Source organism: Haemorhous mexicanus, chromosome 2 (genome assembly GCF_027477595.1).
Source record: "Haemorhous mexicanus isolate bHaeMex1 chromosome 2, bHaeMex1.pri, whole genome shotgun sequence".
NCBI lineage: Eukaryota > Metazoa > Chordata > Aves > Passeriformes > Fringillidae > Haemorhous > Haemorhous mexicanus.
The window spans coordinates 117,735,276-117,756,883 of record NC_082342.1 but is presented as its reverse complement, the minus strand read 5'-3'; the positions used below and the strand labels follow the sequence as shown (position 1 = coordinate 117,756,883).

General features: G+C 43.5%; 1 protein-coding gene across 1 annotated transcript; it reads right to left on the bottom strand.

Annotated features, from left to right (window-relative positions):
• Positions 1-265: 265 nt before the first annotated feature.
• Positions 266-19,861, bottom strand: ZBTB21 (zinc finger and BTB domain containing 21). The gene is made up of 2 exons (XM_059840086.1): positions 19,688-19,861; positions 266-8,444 (listed from the first exon to the last, which is right to left on the bottom strand). The coding sequence occupies exon 2, from the start codon at positions 8,429-8,431 to the stop codon at positions 5,255-5,257; it is 3,177 nt and encodes a 1,058-aa protein (XP_059696069.1). The 5' UTR covers positions 8,432-8,444; positions 19,688-19,861; the 3' UTR covers positions 266-5,254.
• Positions 19,862-21,608: the final 1,747 nt, after the last annotated feature.

The window sequence follows — 21,608 nt, the reverse complement described above, 5'->3', positions numbered from 1 at the left end:
ATGAAGCAGGATTTGGGCTGTGCTCAAGTTTCTAAAAGATTGTCTGGAGCAGTTGGTTTCCCTGTATTTTCCAGTAAAAGGTTCAGCGAGGCACTTACTAAAACAAAAAAACCCCCATTATTTTAGTAATGTACAAGTAGCACTTACATCCAACAAACAGAACAAAAGATGTTCTCTTACAAGCTCACTTCCTACCCTGCAGACACAATGGTTTGTACAATAACACCACCCTCTGCCAAGAGATTCCAGTAGAAGACACAGTGACTCAAAAGAAACAAAGTGTAAGTTTATTGGACGTCAACATTTCTTAGTCAAGATCTAAGTAAAGAAAACACACAGTAGAAAAAGTTGTACAAAGCAGCAATGGATTTACATTACATTAAAGAAAAAGTTGCCTTAAGCTATTAAGTCTCAGTCCTAAAAAAAGTAAAAACCCATCCTGGTGTATTGAACAGATATAGAATGTATAATGTATACAGGATTATAAACCCAGAGTTGCTTGTCTTACTTCTATAATCCTTTAAAATGACAAGTGATTTTGTGTAACTAACTGGAAAACTCTCTAGAAAATATATTGGATAATTCCAATTTCTAGTAGGAAACTATTCCCCTGTACCCAAGCACTTAAAGTGATCCCATTTTCCTGCTTTTTAAAAAGGGACACTGTCAAGAATAAGCCTTAAAAGATGTACTTTATGTGTATTTTGCACTTAACACTGAAAACAGAGGGTTTGTTCTGGTTTTTCTGTATATATCTGAATTAAAGCTGCTGCTGCAATAGTGGGAAGCTTGTGTCTTTAAAAGATAATGTGTATCACTAAGTCTGGAAAAGGAAAAAAAAAGGATTGAGTCCTTTATTCTGGAATAGTGAGAGGAAAAGCAATATGAAAAATCAGCTCAACCCACCAAATTCAGCTACATTTTTCAGACATCCTTGCAACAACTGAGGCTGCCCATAATAGAATTTTCAAGCAGCTCAAGTGTAATGACTCAATTTGGTTTTAAATTCTTCAATATTATTTATTACTATAAAGTAGTTCTAATATAGGTATGTTCATTTTCTGTATCCAGCCTTTCTCTTGATAGTGTCCCTTTTCGTAGAGCAGTTACAGTACAGTTTTTTCACAAGTCATTTTAAATAAACAAGAATCAATAACATTAAAAATACTATCAGGCTGTGTTCAGCAACAACAGAAAAAAATATTTTAACACTGATTCAATAACAGCAACACTAAAAAAACCCCCAACCAAAACAAACATATAAAAAAAAAACAAAAAAAAAACAAAAACCAACCCCCTAAGCTTGTTTTGATTTTTACCTAAATCTTCTGGTAGGAAAATGTAAACAATTTTATTGAACAGTATAGGCACATGCCAGATTACAGGCTCATGCCAGATATTTGCAGCCCCACTGTCAGAGCCAAGAAATTAGGCATAGTCTGTCCTTATCCCATGGGAGGAACTCGTTTCAACACTGGAAGCTTGGAACAGCAACAGAGAACAGGCAGAGCTTTGGAGCAAACCCACGTGTCCCCCTTGGGGAAAATTAACAACATCAGGCAAAAAAACCTCCTGGATGTTCCTGCCTTGCCTCTTAGAGCTGCTTGGGGTCACAGATAATGCAACATCTCATTTTTGAAACAGCCCAGACAAACTCTGGGCTCACCCTCTTCACCAGGTTGTCTCCTCCATCACCTGCCACAGGGTGCTTCACTCTCCCTGACCAATAACCCAAAAGTAGAGACAGTTCTGTCACTGGTTCCTGTGTTTTGCTGCCATTGCTCACTTTCAAGGTTGGTCATGGTCCCAATTCAGCAAAGAACTTGCACAGAACAATTTAAGAAAAAAAAAAAAAAAAAAAAAGACTGATCTTAATGGACTTAAGATAGGCTTAGAGGCTTTGCCAACACAGTGCCTGAAAGGAAAAAAAAAGTCCCAAACCAAAATACATTTCATGGCTCAACACTGCTCCCCTGAAATGCAACACTAGTTTCCACTCCCACTGAAGCAGGATAGTTCTCTGAGATTTATCTGATAGGTTATAAAAATAGCAAAAAAAGGACAGAATTATAGATTCTAATCTATATATTAAAACATCTGCACGTTCCTGTCACAAATTTTAGAAAAAAAAAGCAAAACACTTTTTTATATTTAACAAGACCTCTAACTTTTTGTCACTTCAATACACAGCTATAAAATTAAACAAAATATGATGAAAACAGGCTTTTGCATCAATAAATTTGCCTTTTATTTTGGCTGTGGCCAAACTAGACACTCTTCAAAAGACCTTTATTTATAAACAAGCAACTAACATTTTTTTCCCATAATTTAAATTTTAAGACATATATTAAAGTTATATAAGTGGAAGCATATTTATTCCGTATCCTCCAAAATAAACACTTCTATCAAGGGCTTTTTAAGATACTGTATAAAAGCTAATAGAAAACCAGAACTGCTATATAAACATCTCATATTTAAATTTTAGAGATCCTGAATTCCTTTACTAAACAACAGGAACCAAATGTAAAAAAAAAAAAAATTAAAAATCACACAGAACACACTCAAAGTGGAAAACAAAACTTTAAAAACCCCCTCAAAACCAAAGCAACTGAAGAAAAACTTAGGAGGCTACTTAGACCAAAAATATTTTATGGATTCTTTGTAATACCTAGTATACTACGAAAAAGGTTAGGGTTTCTTCAAAGATGTTGCACAGGGTTTTGATTTAAAGTGTGTAGAATTTATCATCATAGCACAGAGCCGAATCCCAGCTGGAAGTGAGATGGCTGTGACCCAGCTGAGCTGGTTGCCACCTTCCTTCAGAAAGCACACTGAATTTTAAAAGGCTATAGCTCAACTTTCAGGCTGTTGTGCAGAGGAATCACTGAGGAAAACTTAGGAACCATTCTACAAAAACACGTTCATATTTTATACACACAGATTTTTTTAAAACATATATAAAGGGTACTTAGCAAGGCTTTATGTTTTTCTGATTTTTAAAACCAGGTTTAAGTGCAATAACCATTTTATTCTGAAATTGTTTCTGGTAAGAAAGAAATTTATAGTTTTATTAGGTGGAATAAAAAAGTCAGTAACTCGAAATGTCACTATTAAGCAAGTACCTTGTTTTAACTGCAACACCACTGAAAGAGTTTAACTGATACTCAAGCAAATTAGCCTAATCATACTCACCACAGTTTGCCTGAAAGAGGACAAAAAAGAACAACATGTTACTTTCAGAGGTGTCTAGTAGCAATTTTAGATCATAAGAAAACGAAGCAGAAGAGGCTTGAAACTAACATTGCCATTTTTTTGGTAGCTGAAAAAAATCAGGGGTCCATCCTGAGCTGATTCTTTCAAACTTCACTTACAGGAAAAATAGTTAAATATCTGTTGGGAAAAAAAAGATGGTGGCACACTTGGCTTTCACTGAGAAAAATCTGGTGTGTGCCTAAGGGTGCCCATCCTCAGATTCTTAGGAGTTACACTTGTGCTTCATTTTGCTGAATCCCAGCATCAGCTTGCAATTTCAGCTTTTGAACTTGGGATACTGAAAAAACAGTTACACACATGGTTACACAGGGAATTCAAGCCTCACTCCGGCTCCCCCTGAAACTGGTGACCAAACTCCTGCTGGTTTCGGTGGACACAGACTGGGCTCTGACAGGGTGGAATTACATCCCCCTTCTCCCAGCCCTGCAGGGGGAACATTGGTCAGGATCATAAACACAGTTTGCATCATTTATGTTCACTCTAACCCACCACCCCTCCACTAAGTTAAAATTCTAGCAAAATAATATCTCACTGTTGGTTCACCTCCTACTTCTGGGTAAATATTTCCTTGACTTACAGAAAAAAATTGGACCCTTACTATAGCTCCTGGTAAATATGTGTGATCCTACTTACACTAAATGCTCCAGTTGCCATTTGAGGTAAAATAATGGAAGCACACAGAATATCTGCAGCCCATTATTACCACAATTTTCAACAAATTGGAAAATTGCAACACAGTCACATACGAGTAAAGCGGCAGAAAGAACTACTCTATATGCACTGTATCCATAAAATGCAGTGATTGTAGTGTGATTTTCTCCTCTGCTTTGAGCTGGATATGTACGCTTAATACAAATTTCAAATACATACTTCTTCATTTATACAGGTGTCTATATAAATATTTACATTTTTAGGTTTTCTTAAAACATATCTTTGTACTTCATGGCTGAGCTTATTACTTGTGTTTAGAAACACAACTCGTCTTCTCTCCCTTAACAAGCTCTCTCTTGATGATTTAATAGTTATACATTCCTTTGTAGTTAAAATTACAAACAGTTGTACAAATAGTGGAAACAAAACTATGAAACTTGTCTGACATCCATTCAACCTCAGTTCATGTTATAAACAGTACCATTTGCATTATGATGGCTGTTACACAATGACTTCAGCTACCCAAGTATCCATAGGAAATTAGTCTTTGGGACATTATATAAAGCAAAGTACCCCCTCTCTCAATTTTCCTTAGAAAGTTATAATTAAATGGCTGAAAGCAGGCTTGCTGCTACTTCTTATATAAAATCTTAATAATATTGCTGACTTTAGATTCTATTTTAATTTGCACAAGTTCCATACAACAACAAAACAATTCTATGTTCCCTTAAAATAGCAAACATTCGTATCCAATAACATCAAGATTACTCAAACTTGAGGTTTATTTGTTATTGCTAAAGGTTTCTGAGACCTAAGTCAATACAGCAAGACACTCCATCCACTTCCTCCCAAACTGCCAGTGCATGGCAACCACTTACACGGAGCTTGTGTGTGTTGGTTTCTTTTTGAAAAACAAATGATGACGTTGGTTACAGTATTTTACTACTATAAGCTCACAGTTAGAATCCGAATTGTTGTTTCTCTTTCATTTAATATGTAACTTTATATATAATACACACGCACACACCAACATCACGGGATGAAGATCCATGCACACAATCCAGATGCAATTGTATTTCAGTGTCAAATGAAATAAAATAAAATTTATTCTCTTACTATACCCAGACCACAGTATTTTAAATTACTCTGCTTTCTACCTACTAACCAAGTTATAGTTTTCCCTAATCTTCAAATCCAAGCAGCATCACAAATTCCAGATTTTCCATCATCATCATCATTTTGATCCTCTTAAATTTGTAGTCCATGTAGCAGGCCTCTGAGATCCTGAACACAGCCCCCCCAAACCAGCTCTGCAAGGGTTCTGTTAAAGCTAATTGTGTGTCTGTTCGTGGCTCCAGAGGCTGAAAGCCGTCTTGAAAGTCCTGTGGCAGAGTTTGCACATGTACTGTCTCTTGAAGGTGATTGCCGAGAGCGGCGGGGCGTGGTAGAAGAGCGTGTCCGACTCCTGCGGCACGAACAGCTTCTCAGTAGTACCGGAGCTTTCCGGCAAGCCCGTGGGGCTGTCGGGCTCCAAAGGCTGGATTTTGGGGAGTGGAGGTGGTGGGGGTAAGGGTGGGGGTGATGGGGAATTAGCTGGTGGACATATCTCAGGCTCCTTATTTGTGGACTCCTCTGCAGCCTGGGACATGTGAGACTGGAAGTGGCTCCAGAGGCGGAAATTCGTTCGGAAGGCCTTGTTGCACACGTGGCAAATAAAGGGCTTCACGGAGCACAGGAGCTCCTGGTGGCGCTCCAGCTGCTTGCGTAAGGTGAAAATCTTCCCACACTTTTCACAGGGCCACAAACTGGGATCTTTCTTGGAGACTACGTCCTTAGGTTCTCTGCTCGTTTCGGTGACCTCATCCTCTATGTCATCTGCAGGCTCCTCTTTGATCTGGATTTTAAACTGCTTGGAAACACTTAAGTCTTCAGGCAGGCATGAAGAGTCTTCAGAATCAAAATTGATTTGTTCTGACGAATCACTGAACACGCCGTCCTCCTTTGCAGCAACAAAATTGTTCATTTTATTGGATTCCGACTGCGGAGGCAGCCGTGACGAACTGGTGACTTCTCCATTGTGATCCATGAGGGGCAAAGAGAAGTTCTCTGATGGAGCCATTGTGTTCTGATTGTGAACTTCAACCTGATGACGCCAGATGCTGAAAGATGATTTGAAGGTGCGCATGCACTCAAGGCAAGTCAGCTTCTTGTACTCACACTTGCTTTCATGCTCGTGCTTCAGCTCTGGAGAAGAAAACCTAAGGCTGCAGTAAGGACAGACAGTGGCGTTCCTACAGAGTCGCTCATGGTTTCCCTGTTCAATAAGTGAGGAAAGCTTGGCATTGCAGAGACGGCATTGATAAACCTCCTTGTTTTCCACGGGGTTTTCAATATGAATGTGATCTTTCTGCTTAGGAGCCTTATTCCCTCCAATGGGTTTCTCCCCAGGGTGCATTTTTATGTGCTGTTTGAACTGGGAGAGGAAACGATAAGCTTTCCCACAGTAGGTACAAATATAGGCTCCTTTGGTTCTTGACCTTAAATTCCTTTTGATGACTTGTTGTGCTTGGGAAGCTGACTGGCCCTGAAAGCTCTGCTTGCCACGTCTTAGTTTCACAATCAGAGCTTTTTTGATTTCTCTCTCCCTCACTATATCGATCAGTTTTCTTTGGAATTTTTCATCCAAGAGGGCATGTGAACTGGAAGCTGGTGAGGGATTCTTCACGATTCCATGTTGTGTCTGGCAGTGTGTCCACACTTTGAAATTGGTGTGGAATCTCTTGTGGCAGATGTCACAAGCATAGGGCTTCTCTGGATTGTGATACATGTTAACATGGCGATGAAGACCTGCTGTTGATCTGAAAATTTTAAGGCAGTGTTTACATTTAAATTTTTTATTTGGTCTTGCTTCTTCCATCTCACTGTATTCATCTTTACTGACATCAGAATCAGGGAAATCGGCATCAAGGTGCGTGGGGCTTGAGCCTTCCTCAAAGTTCTCTTCTGAGCCAGGAGAACCCTGCTCATCCGCCTTCAGCTTCTTGAACGGTAGCCTCCTATCATCCTGGAACCTCCTTTTGGCTGGAAGTCTGCATGGTTCCTTACGGTCATCCTCAGTTTTAAAAGCAAAGTCTTTGTTTGCCGATGCTGCAGCATCACCCACCGTGACTCGTATGATTTCAGCAGGATCTGAGAGGGGACTGCTGGGCTCAGTTTTGATCCGCACCTCCGAGAGAGGGGAGGCCACCTCCCGATCCATTGACTGAGAGGCACTGAAAGACCTAAGGCGATGTGGGTGTATTACCTGTGGCTTCTCATCCAAGGCCGACTTCTCCGATGATTCTTTCAAGGATGACTTTTGGGATGCAACATTAAATGTCTTCTGGGAATCGTTAGTTCCCGGTGAGGAGCACGAGGATACCTGCGCAGGTTTTAGGTCAACAGAAGGTGAGTAAATAGGAACTTGGCTGTCCATAGACAGTGACCTTCGAAGGAGACTTTTTACAAGGGGCCCACTTCTGTCAATACTTTGGTTTTCTGGGCCAGACCCACTAGATGGGATTACCAGCCCTAACTTGGAATAGTAGAGCAAATTCCTGTCTTCCCCTTGACCAGTTCCTTTTCCTGCCTCTCGCAGCAGAAACGTGGATTCCGCTGCCCCACGCAGAGACAAGACTGGTGGACGTGGTCTTTTCAATGACATCTCTGCAACTTTTCCTCTCAGAAGCTGAGCGCTGCTTCCTGGCTCGCCGCTTGCCATTTCTTTCTCTGCCAAAGACATCTGAGGCAGCACCATGTTCCTTTTCACCAAAGCACCTCTGTTCTGATCCTCCACAGTTCCAGAAGTTTCATGAACCTTTGTATAGCTCACAGGGCCTTCTTTCAGCCACCTCCTTTCAGTCAGTGATAAGTTGTGAAGGGTTTCAGTTGGTTTTGTTACCTGTGGTCTGCTGCCAGCTTTGACAGCCACAGAGGGTGAAGGTTTAGGAGTATGGCTTAAGTCGTGTTGTGTTTGATTCACGCTTTTCGCTTGTGCTTCAATTCTGTTCTGACAGACAATGACACTTCTCTTCTGAGAACTACTTTCATCTTCATCTTGGTAGAGTATTTTTTTCATAGGACAAGAAGGAAAAGGAGCTTGAGGACTCTTGGAAACAATGTTTGTAAGAAAAGATATTCCAAGGCTGTAGCCCAGTTCTTGCACAGCTGCGAGGCTGCCTTTCTCAATGAACAAGGATGAAGAATAAATGTAGTTCAACACATTATCAAAAGCATCTGGCTCACAAAAGTCGAGCTGAAACACTGACTGAGACTCATTCTCCTTATTTGTGAACAGAGTCTGGAAATATTCACTGCTGGCAGCCAGAACATTCTTATGAGCTCGGAATTTCTGGTCTCCTACGATCAACACAACGTCACACAGCTGTCCCTTGAGACGCTCCTCGTTCAGGGTGCTCAGGAGGGAAATGGCATGTGCTGGATTTATGTAATGCAAGAGCCCCTCCATGATTCTGATGGCCCTGAAAAAGAACAACAACAACAAAGCTGTTGGTTGCCTTATATGAATTGTTACAGACAAACACATCTCCTGTACTTTGTAAACTGGCAAAACCACCATCAAACAGCAATTAAAGAAACAGCTTGTGTGGAGGAAAGGTTTGGGAATGAAACACAACTGGTAGCCCCCCAAAAAGCATAGTCATGGGAAGAACCAGCTTATCTGCCCACTTTCAAATATCCTTTTAATTGCTAATCTTACACCGAGAATATTGCACCTAACTAACTGGGGGATGGATGGATGGATGGATGGATGGATGGATGGATGGATGGATGGATGGATGGGCGGGCTGTGTTCTCTTCCTGTAATACACCTCTCCACAGGGAGGAACAGTTCAATCATTTCACTCTTGATCATCTCTTTCTCTGCTTCAGCTTTATAAAGATCTATCTTGACAACCGGTTTGATAAACTCTGGACTCTTGGATCAGGTATATAAGGCTTAGTTATAGCAACTCACCTTTCTGAGGCTAAGCAACCCTGACAGTCTCCTGCTGACTAGACAAATTTAGGGGGTTTTGTTGTCACTTTTAATAGGACGATGGAAAGGGCGTTAATACTGGGAAGGGAGAAGAAAACAGCAACATTGTCTGTCATTTAAATTCATCGTGTTTACTCATGCTTAATAAGTGCTGTTAATATCTACTTCTAACTGTATGTATCACTTAAAACTGCACTGGATTCTCGGAAATGGGATTCTGGAAAACCAGGATCTGGTTTCTGGGAAATGTCCGTTTTCACTGAAGTATCCCTGCATTGCTTTGTTCAGGATGAAAAGCAATCAGAGAACTGGAATCCCTGTTTCATTCATTAGCATTAGAGCACTTTATGCCTACAACCCATATATCTGAGGAACAGTTACCCTTGGTTGCATCCAAGAGTACAGTAAGGACAAATTAAGCTGAATTAAGCCGCAGTGCAGAAATCTCCATGATCCATGTGCTTCAAAACACAGTCCATTCCATACTTGATATGTCTTGATAACTCAAGCTCCTGATGAGAGCTTAACAAAAGAAGATAACCAGGTTTTAAGTTAAACAAAGAAATTCAATGGCAGAAGTTGCAATTTATATTTCTGTGCACAAGAACACACATAGAGAAATCAACAATATTAAATTCTCTTATTTTTTTCATGGACACTCTCTACACTACCTTCATGGTGGTTGTAAAACAAGTCAATGATGTGTCTGTTAAAAGCAATTATCTTACTTTTACAGCAGATTTGAGAAACTACTTTTTAGTTTCATTTGTACATGATATATGCAACTACAACAAAAAGGTTTCACTGTTTATCAGCTTACAAGCAAAACTGCAAAGTTTATCAAAATAAAAAAACAGTACTGAGAAGCTACAACCCCATGGTTAAGAAATGAGGATGGTAAATCTTAAAACTAGTGGGTATAAATAAGTGATCAAAGTCTAAATTGGTATTATTGGGAAATGACTTAAAGGATGCTGCATGCAGTGTCTCAGGGCACTGATCATATCAAGGACTGAGCTACCACTTCTACACCTAAAAATACCAAATGAGTTCATAGTGACATGGCAACAGCAAAACCAGAATGCTGTATCCTCACCAGATCAGTCTTTACTGAGTATTTCAGTGCCTTGTAGTGTCATTTCATAAACACTAATTTATCCTTAATTCACCTTAGATAGCTATAATGCATAATTACCCCACACCTCCATCTATAAAAAGCAGTGCAGTCAATCTCAATTTGAGAAAGCAATCTGGTTTGCTTTGCTTTCTATGTTTTACTTAAGAACACTGGGAGGATGGAGGTGGGGGTGTGAGGATGGTGGTTCATTACCCTCCTCCTTTGTGGATGTCACTGCAATTTAAAGTGGCAGAGTGTGGCTGGCCCTAATCCAGTTTCATGGTCTGAGCACCCATTAACACTTACAGAGTTGTAAGTGCTCCAGGATGGCATCTTTCCCTTCACCTGGAAGGAAGCGAGTTTGCAAACTTAAGTTATTCCTCTGGTATGCAAGTTGCAGAAGGTAAATGGAGGTAGCAATTCAACAGAGCTTAGGAACTTTAACTATGGTGTAGAGACACCCAATAGAAGCTGCTGCATAACCCACACTTCAAGGACACAGTGGAAATAGAGTGTATTAGTCAAATGTTTTGAAATATTTTAAGATCTTTCATTTTAATCTGCTTTGCCCTTGTGTTTTTCAAACTGGCAGAGTAAACACCATGTAATTACTATGTGTCCCTCTGCCCACGTAACCCAGCAGCGCAGTGTAGCCTGCAGAGAGTGGTGTAAAATCTGCAGGACTAAAGCAGAATCCAGCAGTCACCCATCCTTCTGGCCACAGTTTCCTTCTTCTTTCCTACAACAACTTCAATTCATCACATTAAACACCGCAGACATAAACACCCCTCCAGTCACTCACGGTGCAATTTAACTCTGTCACTTTAACAGTAACCAAGGCTGCAACGTACACAAATGGCAAAGGACCAAATCAATCCTCCAAAGGCAGCTTTAATCCTGGTATTTCCTAATTCAAGGGCTTGACTTTTAGCATAATAGCCTTTAGACACAACAGGCAGAAATTAAACAAACAACAGCAAAAAACCCACCAGAACTGTTCCACAGAGCCATTTTAAGACATTACGCAGATCATGTGAAAGCCTGAAATATTTAGAAGTAGGAAAAAAAATCAACCCCAAGAATACCTGAGTCAGAGTACAATGTGTTAAAATTTCACTACATGAATAGTTTTCAATAACAAAGTTGATCCAAGTCATTCCTGCTCTCTTGTGTTCATCTTACCTGCACACTGCAGGTCACTCCTCCTTCAGCTGTGCCAGTACAAATATCTGCAGGCCCGTATGACGTAGCAGAACAGACAATAAATAAACACCCATTCTTTCTTTTCAAATGCTGGTTGATTTTTATAGTGAATCACATCAGGAACTACTGCATTGGCATAACTGAAGAGGCAGCAATAGGAACAGCCACAGGAGACAAGAACTGGTTCCCCAAAGCCAGGGCTTGGCTGCCTGCGCTTAGGCCCACACAAAAGCTTGCATAGACACACAACTCTGGCAGCCTCCTGTAACACCAGATTTGGTTCCAGGTGTTTGAGTACTCCTACTTCTCAGCTGTAGATTGTTTTGTGATTAGCTACGTAAGATCTTTCCTCCAGATAATCTGCTTTTATTCTCTCTAACCCTTTTTTTCCAGCCACCTTCACTACTCACTGGAAACAAAGCTTTCTTCTTTTCTTCCATGATGTTCAGGTGACATCATGGAAACAGCAGGAGCACATCAGGAAATCTCCCACAGTCTGGCGGCAGGTGCCTTATGCCACAGCAGCTGCTGGTCCTCAGGAGGAACAGTGACTAAGTTTAGACTCCAGACCAAGGAAGGGCCAGTGCAGCAGGAACCCTCCAGAGGCCACAAAGAGATTTTAGTGTCAGCCTTCACTGGAAGGGACCACAGTGGGTCAGCTGGTCCAACATCCCTGCTCCAGCAGGGCCATCCCAGAGCACACAGCACAGGATTGTGTCCAGATGGTCCTGGAGTATCTCTAGAGAGGGAGACTTCACACCCTCTCTGGACAATCTGTCCCAGTTCTCCGTCACTGCACAGGGAAGAAGTTCTTCCTCATGCTCAGGTGGAACTTCCTGGACATCAGTTCTGCCCATTCCCTCTTGTCCTGTTTCTGGGCACCACGGAGCAGAGTCTGTCCACCCTCTTGCTCTGCCCCCTTTAGATATTTATACACATTAATGAGGTCCCCTCTCAGTCATCCCTTCTCCAAGTTGAACAGGCCCAGCTCCCATACCTTTCCTTGTAAGAGATATGTCCCAGTCCTCTAATTCCCTCCTTCAACAGCCCTCCACTGATCTTAGAAAACCAGATTTCAAAAGCCTCAGTACCATATTTGGTATAACACTGTTTTTATTTTATATTTTGAATAAGGACAGAAAAAGAGGCCTCCACTATTTCAAAATAACTTTTGTAAAATAAATCTCAGGAAAGTTCTTTACAAGAGAAGGGTGAAAAAGCTTAATCTTAGACCCAATCGTTTCTTGATCTTCAACAGCAACCTCCCTTTGAAGTGGTAGCTCCCCTTCCTTTCCTCTGTTCCTTACTCTCACTTCTCCTCCTAGCCCTGTCCTACTCTCCCCTTCCTTTCACCAACTCTACTTATTTGATCTCCCAGTGAGTTAATTCAAGTCCTTAAAATTAAGCAGGGAACAAAAAGAAATAAAACAATTCCAGAATTTTAGATCTGTTTGCTATTTTCTAGGATGGGCAGCTTAATCAGCTCACTGAGAGCATCAGGGTTCCAGCAAGAGGAGCCATGCACCTGCCCAGTCTTTGTCAGAAAGTTGTTCCATCAGCTTCCTCCACCTGAAATTTCACCTTTAGAAACAACAGAGCCACCAACTTTACAGCTGAAACATCCCAGGCAGAATCAGGCAGATATTGAGGTGTGGTTTCAGTGTAACAGCTGCACCGTCAAATACATGAGCAACTAAGAGATGTTGATGTTGCCTTCACGCTTCCAGGATAAGGAAATCACTGTCAGCTGAAGCTCCATTAGCAGCACGCTGGGGAGGCAGTGGGAAAGATGATGTTCTGAAACCCTCTCTGAGATGCATAATGCAGCAAGGAGGTGCCAGGGCTGCGAGGAAGTGCAGGTGGAAGAAGAAAATATGAGGATGGAGGAGGAAACACACAGAAGAGACTGAACAGGTTTAAACAGGGAAAACACACAAGAAGCATGGCAGGGACAAACCCACTAAAGAAAGCAAAGAAATGTGGATTATAAGACTCAGCCAAAAATTACAAGTGACTGTCTGGGGCATCCCCTGGAAAATGCAGGAATATTGCATTCATTTGAGTGCTTTGCTGAGGATCTGATGGCTCTGACAATTCTGGTGCTGTTTCAGACACCAGAAGAGTAGAAAGGTCCCCTACTTGTCTGTCACAAGTCCAGATGAAAAAGGAACCTACACTGCTTAAGCTTCTACTCAAGGACCCTATGCTAGATTTTATGATTTGAATTTCACAGCAGTTTATAAAATGTCTTTTCTCCCATCAACAGCCTTTGCAACACAGATACTCTTCCACAGCACGTACAGATTTACACATCTCCCTATATACCCCCAAAACCTGTAGGTAAAAGCTGCAAATCCACACAGGAATATTGTCTGCATTTCTAGAATATTTTTCTACCTAAATACTGAAATAAATAATCACTTGCTGCATGTTTGGAGGTTCTGTCTTCCTGGATTTAATGAAATAAGATCTCACTGCTATGGCTGTTTTCCACTGCAGACAGCACTGTGAACTCTCCACGAAAACAAACGTTTCTCATTTCCAATAGGTCAGCAGCACAGAGAGACTCACTGGTATGAAGACAGGCATAAAATCTGATTAATAACATGCTTGCCAGTGTGTGAAATTGATGGACTAATTTCTGCCTATTTATCCTCCACACATAAAAAAGCAGAAATTTAGGGAGAGAAAAATAAGAAACTTTATAATTATAGATTTACAGAATAGTTTGGGAAGGGACCTTAAGGATCATCCAGTTCTAACCCCCCTGCCATGGGCAGAGACACCTCCCTGCAGACCAGGTTGCTCAGAGTCCCATCCAACCTGGCCTTGAACACTTCCAGAGATGGGGTAATCTGTGCCAGTGCTTCACCACCCTCACAGTAAACAATTTTTTCCTAATATCTAATCTAAACCTACTTTCAGTTTGAATATTCTGTAGTCTATTTTGCCCTACGCTCTAAACAGATAATTAGCAGCTAACCTGAAACACACATGAAACTGACTCAGAAATTAGAGGCTACTTTTCACATTCAGATCATACCCTCAGTTTCACGTTCTGACACTTAAAATAGCTCCCCCTGACATGCAGCAAACTACAGAATGCCAGCGTACAAAGCTCCTCTTGTCATTCCCATTCTTGTTTACAACCCAGCAGCAGCTCAGGGTGCAATTTCATCCTACTCTCAGAGCAGTCTGAGGAGGGATCGCTCCGGCAAGGAGCAGCCCGTGTCTCTTCCTCCCCCTCTTCCACAGGGAGGAAGGGCTCCCTGTGTCAGAGCAGAGAGCAGATCCAGTGACAGGATGGAAGGGACAGGGCAGGGAAATGCTGCCTGGGAGCTCTCAAAGTTCTTCCTGAAACATTTAGTGAAGATTAAATCACATCAAACACAATTTGATACTTGTCCTGGCCTCCATGACTGGACTAAAAGATGTGTAACTCAGCCTCCAAATTGCTGTACAATAAATCAAAATATTAAAAAGTTTAAAAACACCTTTCCCTAGGAGTTCTTCACCTTGCACTCCCTTGAAATGTTTGTTTTGTAATGCAAAATACAAAGCAACGTTTGCTTTGTAATGTTGCAAATAAACTCTCCGGTGGGACAATCTGAAAGGCTTGATGGCCGTCAAATTTAAACACCTACAGAAATCTCATCTCCAGAAATACTTCTTGTCATTTTTTGGTAAGAGACGCATGAAATTTGAAGAATTGCAGACCACATGTGTACACTTGTACTATTTCTACACATTGATTTTATTGTTTTATTGGCAATGCTGAGATATACTTATCAAATGGAGTAATATTCAGTCATCTGCTTTACTAGATGAGACAAATTAACTGGCCTAACTCACATTAAAAAATTGTCAACATACAGCTTTTAATTTTGCTCGTGTAGTAAAAATAACAAACCCTAACTGTGGTCCTATTTCTACTGCTATAATGTGCTATTTACAGGCACAATGTATTTTGGATGGGAAGAGAAGCCACACATCCCTGCAAGGTACTTTTCCATCAACAGAATAGTGTTTACACTAAGGTTTCTTTAAGAAAATGAGACATGAGGGGGAAAAGTCATACATTTAATCTGAAAAATGCAGAATATAAAAGCTGAGCCTAAAACTTTCCAGGTGAGAAAGTTATGATTCAGGGAATGCAGGTATCCTCCTACCACTGAAGGGATCCAAAGAAAATGTCATTCAGCCATCACTGATTCTGGACAAGAGACTGGGAAGATGACACAGGAAAGACAACAGCAATTTTAGCTGAGTTTTACCTTAAGAGATTTACAAGCTCATGAATAGCATGAGGAAGATTTTCAGTTTACTCCAGTCCAAAAGCAACTGAAGATAGGCTATGTCTTACATAGTTAAAAACAAATTAATTTAAAAATTCAGCTCCATGAACAAGAGCACTGTATCTTCTTTACTCCTCAGAAATATTTATGAGAATGGAGATGGTCATATTTTTAGTGGAATTCCAGGAAATTTGGCCTTTAACCTCAACAGCTGAAGGACTGTACTCAGAGTTATGTCTTGGTACAGAATAAACAAATTCCTTTTGGTTATGACTGAGTGTGGCAGAGATTAGAAATCACTGTAACTCTGCTGCTTTTCCTTCCATGGCTCTAATTTACATTAAAAGGGGCTTTTTGAGGCATATTTGCCGTCCCAAGTACTCTGTTTTTTACAAGTGCTCTGAAGATACTCACAAATGTGTCCAGAGCAGACTGTGAGGGGGTGGAGGGGACACTCACTGTGCCCTGTGTCAGAACAGTCCCTGCAGTAACCACAATTTGTCAGAGGTTGATGACAATGAACTGCAACCTAAATGTTACTCACACTGTTCAGTACTGAGGTAGGATAAACCTTGGATAAGGAGATTAATGCTGCCAGACAAAAAAGGGAAAAATATTTTTTCCTTTCCCAAAGAATGCAATTTAGTTTTATGCAAATTACTATCCAAGATAAAGTTTTGTGGCATTTAAAATACTTATTTGCTCAAAGGATTTTTCATGTCTTTTCATCAAACTTTAGGGAGAGAATTTGCACAAGAAGGATGTGGTATTTCACTGCATCTCAGAGGGAAAACCCCTCAACAATCAAGACCAGGGGATTTTAAAACTTAGATTTGTGATGGACAGTAAGACTGATGAACTGATGGGGATGGAAGGAACTTAGGAAGATTGAAGACCTGCCCAACACTTCCTTTCTTTGTTCACAAAATATGCCTAAACTGTTCCAAAACAGCAAAAAGCAGTCAGTAAGACAACAAATTTCTTTTTATTTCACTGCTGACTGAAAGAAAATATAAGAGAACTGATGTCTTCAATATTATCAGTAGGGGAAAAAATGGAAACACTACAGTACAAAGACTAATATTAAACTACAACAATTATTTGGAAAGGACCCCCCCGCACAGAACACCTATTTTAAAGCAGGGCATATTGCAGTCTTTCCATGACTTTGCTGCTTCTGAAGACTTTTGCTGCTCTCTGAGGATCTCAGATCATTACATGAGACAGATTTCAAAATGAAGGCGCTCAGTTGCTCAAAAGTTTAATGGGAGCTGAAATTGTTGCAACTGCAGCATGTGACGCAGAGCACAGCCCCTCCCAGTGCAGAACAAACCTTGTGCTGATTACAGCTCAACTTCCTCTCCCCTCCGAGTCCACACTTGGTCACACACTGAAGTTATCACCATTTTGCAGATAAAGCAAATTTCAAAACCCTGAAAGCTCCAGCAGGTTGGTTTTTAACAGGAACTGCTTCACATCCTGAAGCTCAAAACAGCTTCAGTATAGTAAGAAAGCTCAAGGCTTTCTGTCAAGTTGTCCTTTTAAATCCAAAGGTTGATCTACCCCTAACTAATACTGAGGAAAGTGTGATCAGCCAGATGATCAGAGCACTTAATTCTCGGTGTGCAAATATTCTCCAGCATCACACACAAAAACCCTCCCATGAGCTCAGAAAACCTAATTCTCAGTAATATCCAGCTTCTACTAATCCAGGGAGTTCTCAGTGTGAGGTGGATGTGGCAGAGTATTACCCTGGCACTTGGAACCTACACATGGGAACAGGAGGCACAAAAGTTCATATTTACCACTGAATGAACAGCACAAAAAGGACTTTGGGAACTTCCTAAAAGCTGCTGCCTGCTTTATATTCAATAAGAATGCTAAGGTGTTCTAAAGGATAAGGTACCATGAAAATTGAAGCAGAATCAGGGGAGCCCACAAGTGGTGAAATCCCCAAGGAATCCTGGCCTGGCTCTGCAGCTGAAAACTCTGGAGGTTCTAATTTGTGACATCTCCCTGCAAGCCCCTGCTGAGAACATGTAAATGACAGCTCTTGAAATGGTCATGATCCAGTCAGGATGGGTGGACTTCCCACAGATAAACAAAATATCCTTAAGGAATTACGACTCTGCAGCATATGGGTGAAACACACATCTGAGAGAATAGGATGTCGGATCCCCTCCACCCAAGAGATGGCCATTTAATTTGGGGTTTTTTGCTAACAAGGTTTATAAAAACAGTTGCTTAAATTTGCTCCAAACTTCCCCTCAAGAGGATCAGCATAACGCTGGTGGAAAATTTTAGTCAGAGCACTTTGTCAGTTTGAGCAAAGTCAGAACAGAACACTAAATCTACACATAAAACAGTACTAGATTTACCTGCAGTGTGCATTTACTACTCCTGATTTAATATCAAAAGACTTCCTGTACAAAAATACATTTTAAAAAAATCTAGTTTCACATTAATTTATCTAAGGATAAAATATTAATTTTAATTTAACTACAAGATATTCAGTGTATTCACAAAAAGCTCTGTGATTGTGTAATTCATCACAATCTCTTCTTGTATGTACAGCCTACCTACCTCTTACTTCCACTGGGAGTCCAACTACAAAAAAAAAGGAAGAGCTACTAAAGCAATTGCTATTTAATTATTAAGATGAGCTTACTCAGTACACGCACATTCCACAATTATTTCCTGTCGAATAGTAACTCCTTGAAGTTTTTCTACTGTTTATTTATACTAGTCTCATCCAATCTGAACATAACATCAGTTTGGATTTTACAGAAGATTATAGCAAAGTTCTTTCTGACAGCTGTGAGCAGGTAAAACACCTTCCACAACTTTCTGTGCACGGGTACAGCCCACCACTGAGGATCTCCCCACCTGGCTGTGAAATGTGCTTCATCCTTCTGATGAATAATCCAGCCCAAGAGTGCTCGGACCAGCAAATCCACACTTTGTTTACAGAACCACAGAATGGGTCAGGCTGGAAGGGACCACAGTGGGTCATCTTCTACCACTTCCCTGCTCCAGCAGGGTCATCCCAGAGCACACGGCACAGGGTTGTGTCCAGATGGTTCTGGAGTATCCCCAGCGAGGGAGACTCCACCGCCTCTCTGGACAATCTGTCCAGTGCTCGGTCACCGCACAGCAAAGCTCTTATGCTGAGGTGGAATGTCTGCGCATCAGGTCCCAGCCACTGCCGGACACCACCAAGCAGAGCCCGGTCCATCCTCGGACACCTCCCCTTTCTCGACTGACAGACATTGACGAGGTTTGGTACCTGTCTGCACTTACACGCGGGGACCTCGCTGGGGGGAGATGAAACGCGCTCTCCCTTCCAGGCACACCGGGGAGGAGCCGTGTCACCGAGTCACGGCCCTCCCGGCGCCTTTCTCTTGTTCTAGAGCTCGGACAGCAGCGGGGGCAAGAGCCCGGAGCCGCCGGCGCAGGGGGAAGCGCCGGACCGCCGGTCCCTCACACCCCTCGGGCGGCCGGTCCTTCTCAGCACTGGTGCCTGGTATCCCTCACACCACCGGTCCCCAGCGACCCTCACACCACCGGTCCCTCACGCCCTGGGGCGGCCGGACCCTCGCGGCCCTCACGCCCCGCTGCAGCGGGTAACGGGCTCCTGAGGCACCGCAGCCCGGGGAAGCCAGAGGACGGCGCGCCTTTTCCCGCTCCCCCCGCTCCGCTCCCGACCCGCCTCTCCCCGCCTTCCTTCTATCCATCCTTCCTTCCATCGCTGCCGGCCGCGCTCATGCGCCCTGAGCGCTTCCCCCGCGCCTCCCCCTCGGGGCTCGGGCCCAGGCGGGGCGGGCGATGTGGCGGCGGCCGCGGGCACCTCCCGCCCGCTCCGGGCGCCTGCGCCGCGCCCCGCCAAGGACGGGGGGAAGAGTTTCGTAACCGGCGCATGCGCGCGGGAGCCGCATCCCCGTTCGGTGGAGGGGGGGGAAGGAGGAAAGAGGAAAGAAAAAAAAAAAAAAAAAAAGGGAAAAAAAAAAAACCACCTCAGAGTTACGTCAGGAAAAGACGGATTTGTGCGCGGGGAGACCCGCGCGGCGCGGGCAGCCCCCGGGACGGGCGCGACACGCGGGCGCTACTCACCCTGTCCGCCGCCCCCCCCTGCTCGCCCCCCTCGGCGCCTCCGCTCAGGGCTCAGCCCGCGCTGCCGCCGCCGCCGCCGTGATTCCATCCATCTTGAATTTGACGTCATCCCACAACCGAGGGATGAGGTCATCGCGGGGAGCGCTCGTCACGTGCGCGGCGCCGCGATTGGCCGGGCCGGGGGGGAGCGGGGGGCGAGGGGGCGGCGCGGCGGGGGGGGCACTGCGGGGGGAACGGGGAAACGGAGCGGGGACGGCAGCGGGGATCCCCCGACCGCCCGCCAGACCGACCGACAGCCCGGCCGGCCGCCTTCCAGCGCGGGCAGCACCGCCCGCAGCGCCCCGGCCGCCGCCCTCAGCCCGCCCCGCCGCAGGGAAACTGAGGCAGCCGCCGCGCGGGTGGGGGTGGCCCGGCACGGGGGGGACACACACGGAGGGACGGGTGCGTGTGGCGGGGGACAGAGGGGTTCGGGAGGTGCCGCTGTGGTAACCCGCACCCCCCACCCTCCCCGGGCCTGTGTGCTGTGGGTGTGAGGGGGAACCCGCGTGCCGCGTTAGTGCGCGATTCACTGGAATTTGTACTTGTTTCGTCGTGAGGTTTTATTGTGATTAATATTGTTATTATTATTGGGGGTTTTTAGGTGTAGGGGTAAGGCCCTGTGTGGTCTGTGAAGAAGCACCGTGCCTAGTGCTTCCCACTGTGTCCCTCACAAGCCACCCCCAACCCCTCACATTTCTGTCCTCCTCAGAAGCCACTACTGTCCCCATCAAAAGTCACCGACTCCCCCAAGCCACCCAATATCCCATTCACCACCCACTGAACCCCTCCCAAGTCACCCAGTGTCCCTCAAAAGCCACCCCTGTCCCCCTCACAAGCCACCCCCCCAACCACTCAAAAGCCACCACCATCCCAATCACAAGCCACCCACTGTCCCTCAAAGGCCACCACCGTCCCCCTCCCAAGCCAGCCCACCATCCTCTGCTGCCACCAGGGACACAGACGCCCAGATCCCGGTGGGTTTTGGCTCAGCCCCTTTGTAACTGCTGATTAGAAAAAAATTACAATGGCCATTATCATTGCTTTAGGCTGGCTTCTCATCGTGATTATCCGCTTTGAATTAAATACCTGAATAGGGCTTTATGTGTCAAAATGCAAGTATTAAAATAGAAATTAAGAATTACAAGATTCCTCTTGTTTTTGTCGAAGGCTAATCTGGCGTGTTATCTTTTCATTAAGGACAGCTCTGGAGATTAGCATCTAATCCCATACATGTTTTCAGTGTGCTTTCAGATATCCCACCTAAGTCACAAATACTCTGAAGCAGCTGTAGAATCCCTGGAATGTTTTTAGGGATGCGTTTAAGCCTTTTTTTGCCAAGGTTTTGTTGCAAATGGGCTAAAACCCACGTAAGGGAAGGAGATGTGCCTTACTGGGTCTGGCTCCTTTTTCCCCTCTCCAGATCTTGGGGGTTTGTATTGTCATTGCTGGCTCTTTCCGTAGATTTGGAAACTGGGGAAGCTGCTTGTGAAAGGAGTGGGGTTTTCTCACTCAGGAACTCATGCCCTGATGTGAGTGTAGCTTTGTGAGCCAGCACGAAACTCCAGCAAGCTCTTTGGAAGAATTCCCTGCTCTGGTTTGTAGTGCAGACAACTGCTCTGGCATGGGGGCTGCTGTGGTGATGGGAACAAACAACTGGGAAAGCACTTGCATCTGTTCCCATAAACCAGTTTGTGCAGTGAGGCTGGCTGTGCTGCCAGGGGAGGATTTGGGGAGCTAACCTGAGCTTTCTTCTTCTTTTCTTTTTTTTTTTTCCTCATGTGTACTAAGTTACTTCTCAGCCAAGCCGAAACTAGTTGGTCTTGCATAATTTCTTAACTGTGCTTCTTCAAAAGGGCCTGTGGCAGAGATGGAGGATCTCTGT

Coding starts and splice junctions, on each gene's coding strand:
- ZBTB21 (XM_059840086.1), bottom strand. CDS start 8,431: ATGGAGGGGCTCTTGCATTACATAAATCCAGCACATGCCATTTCCCTC.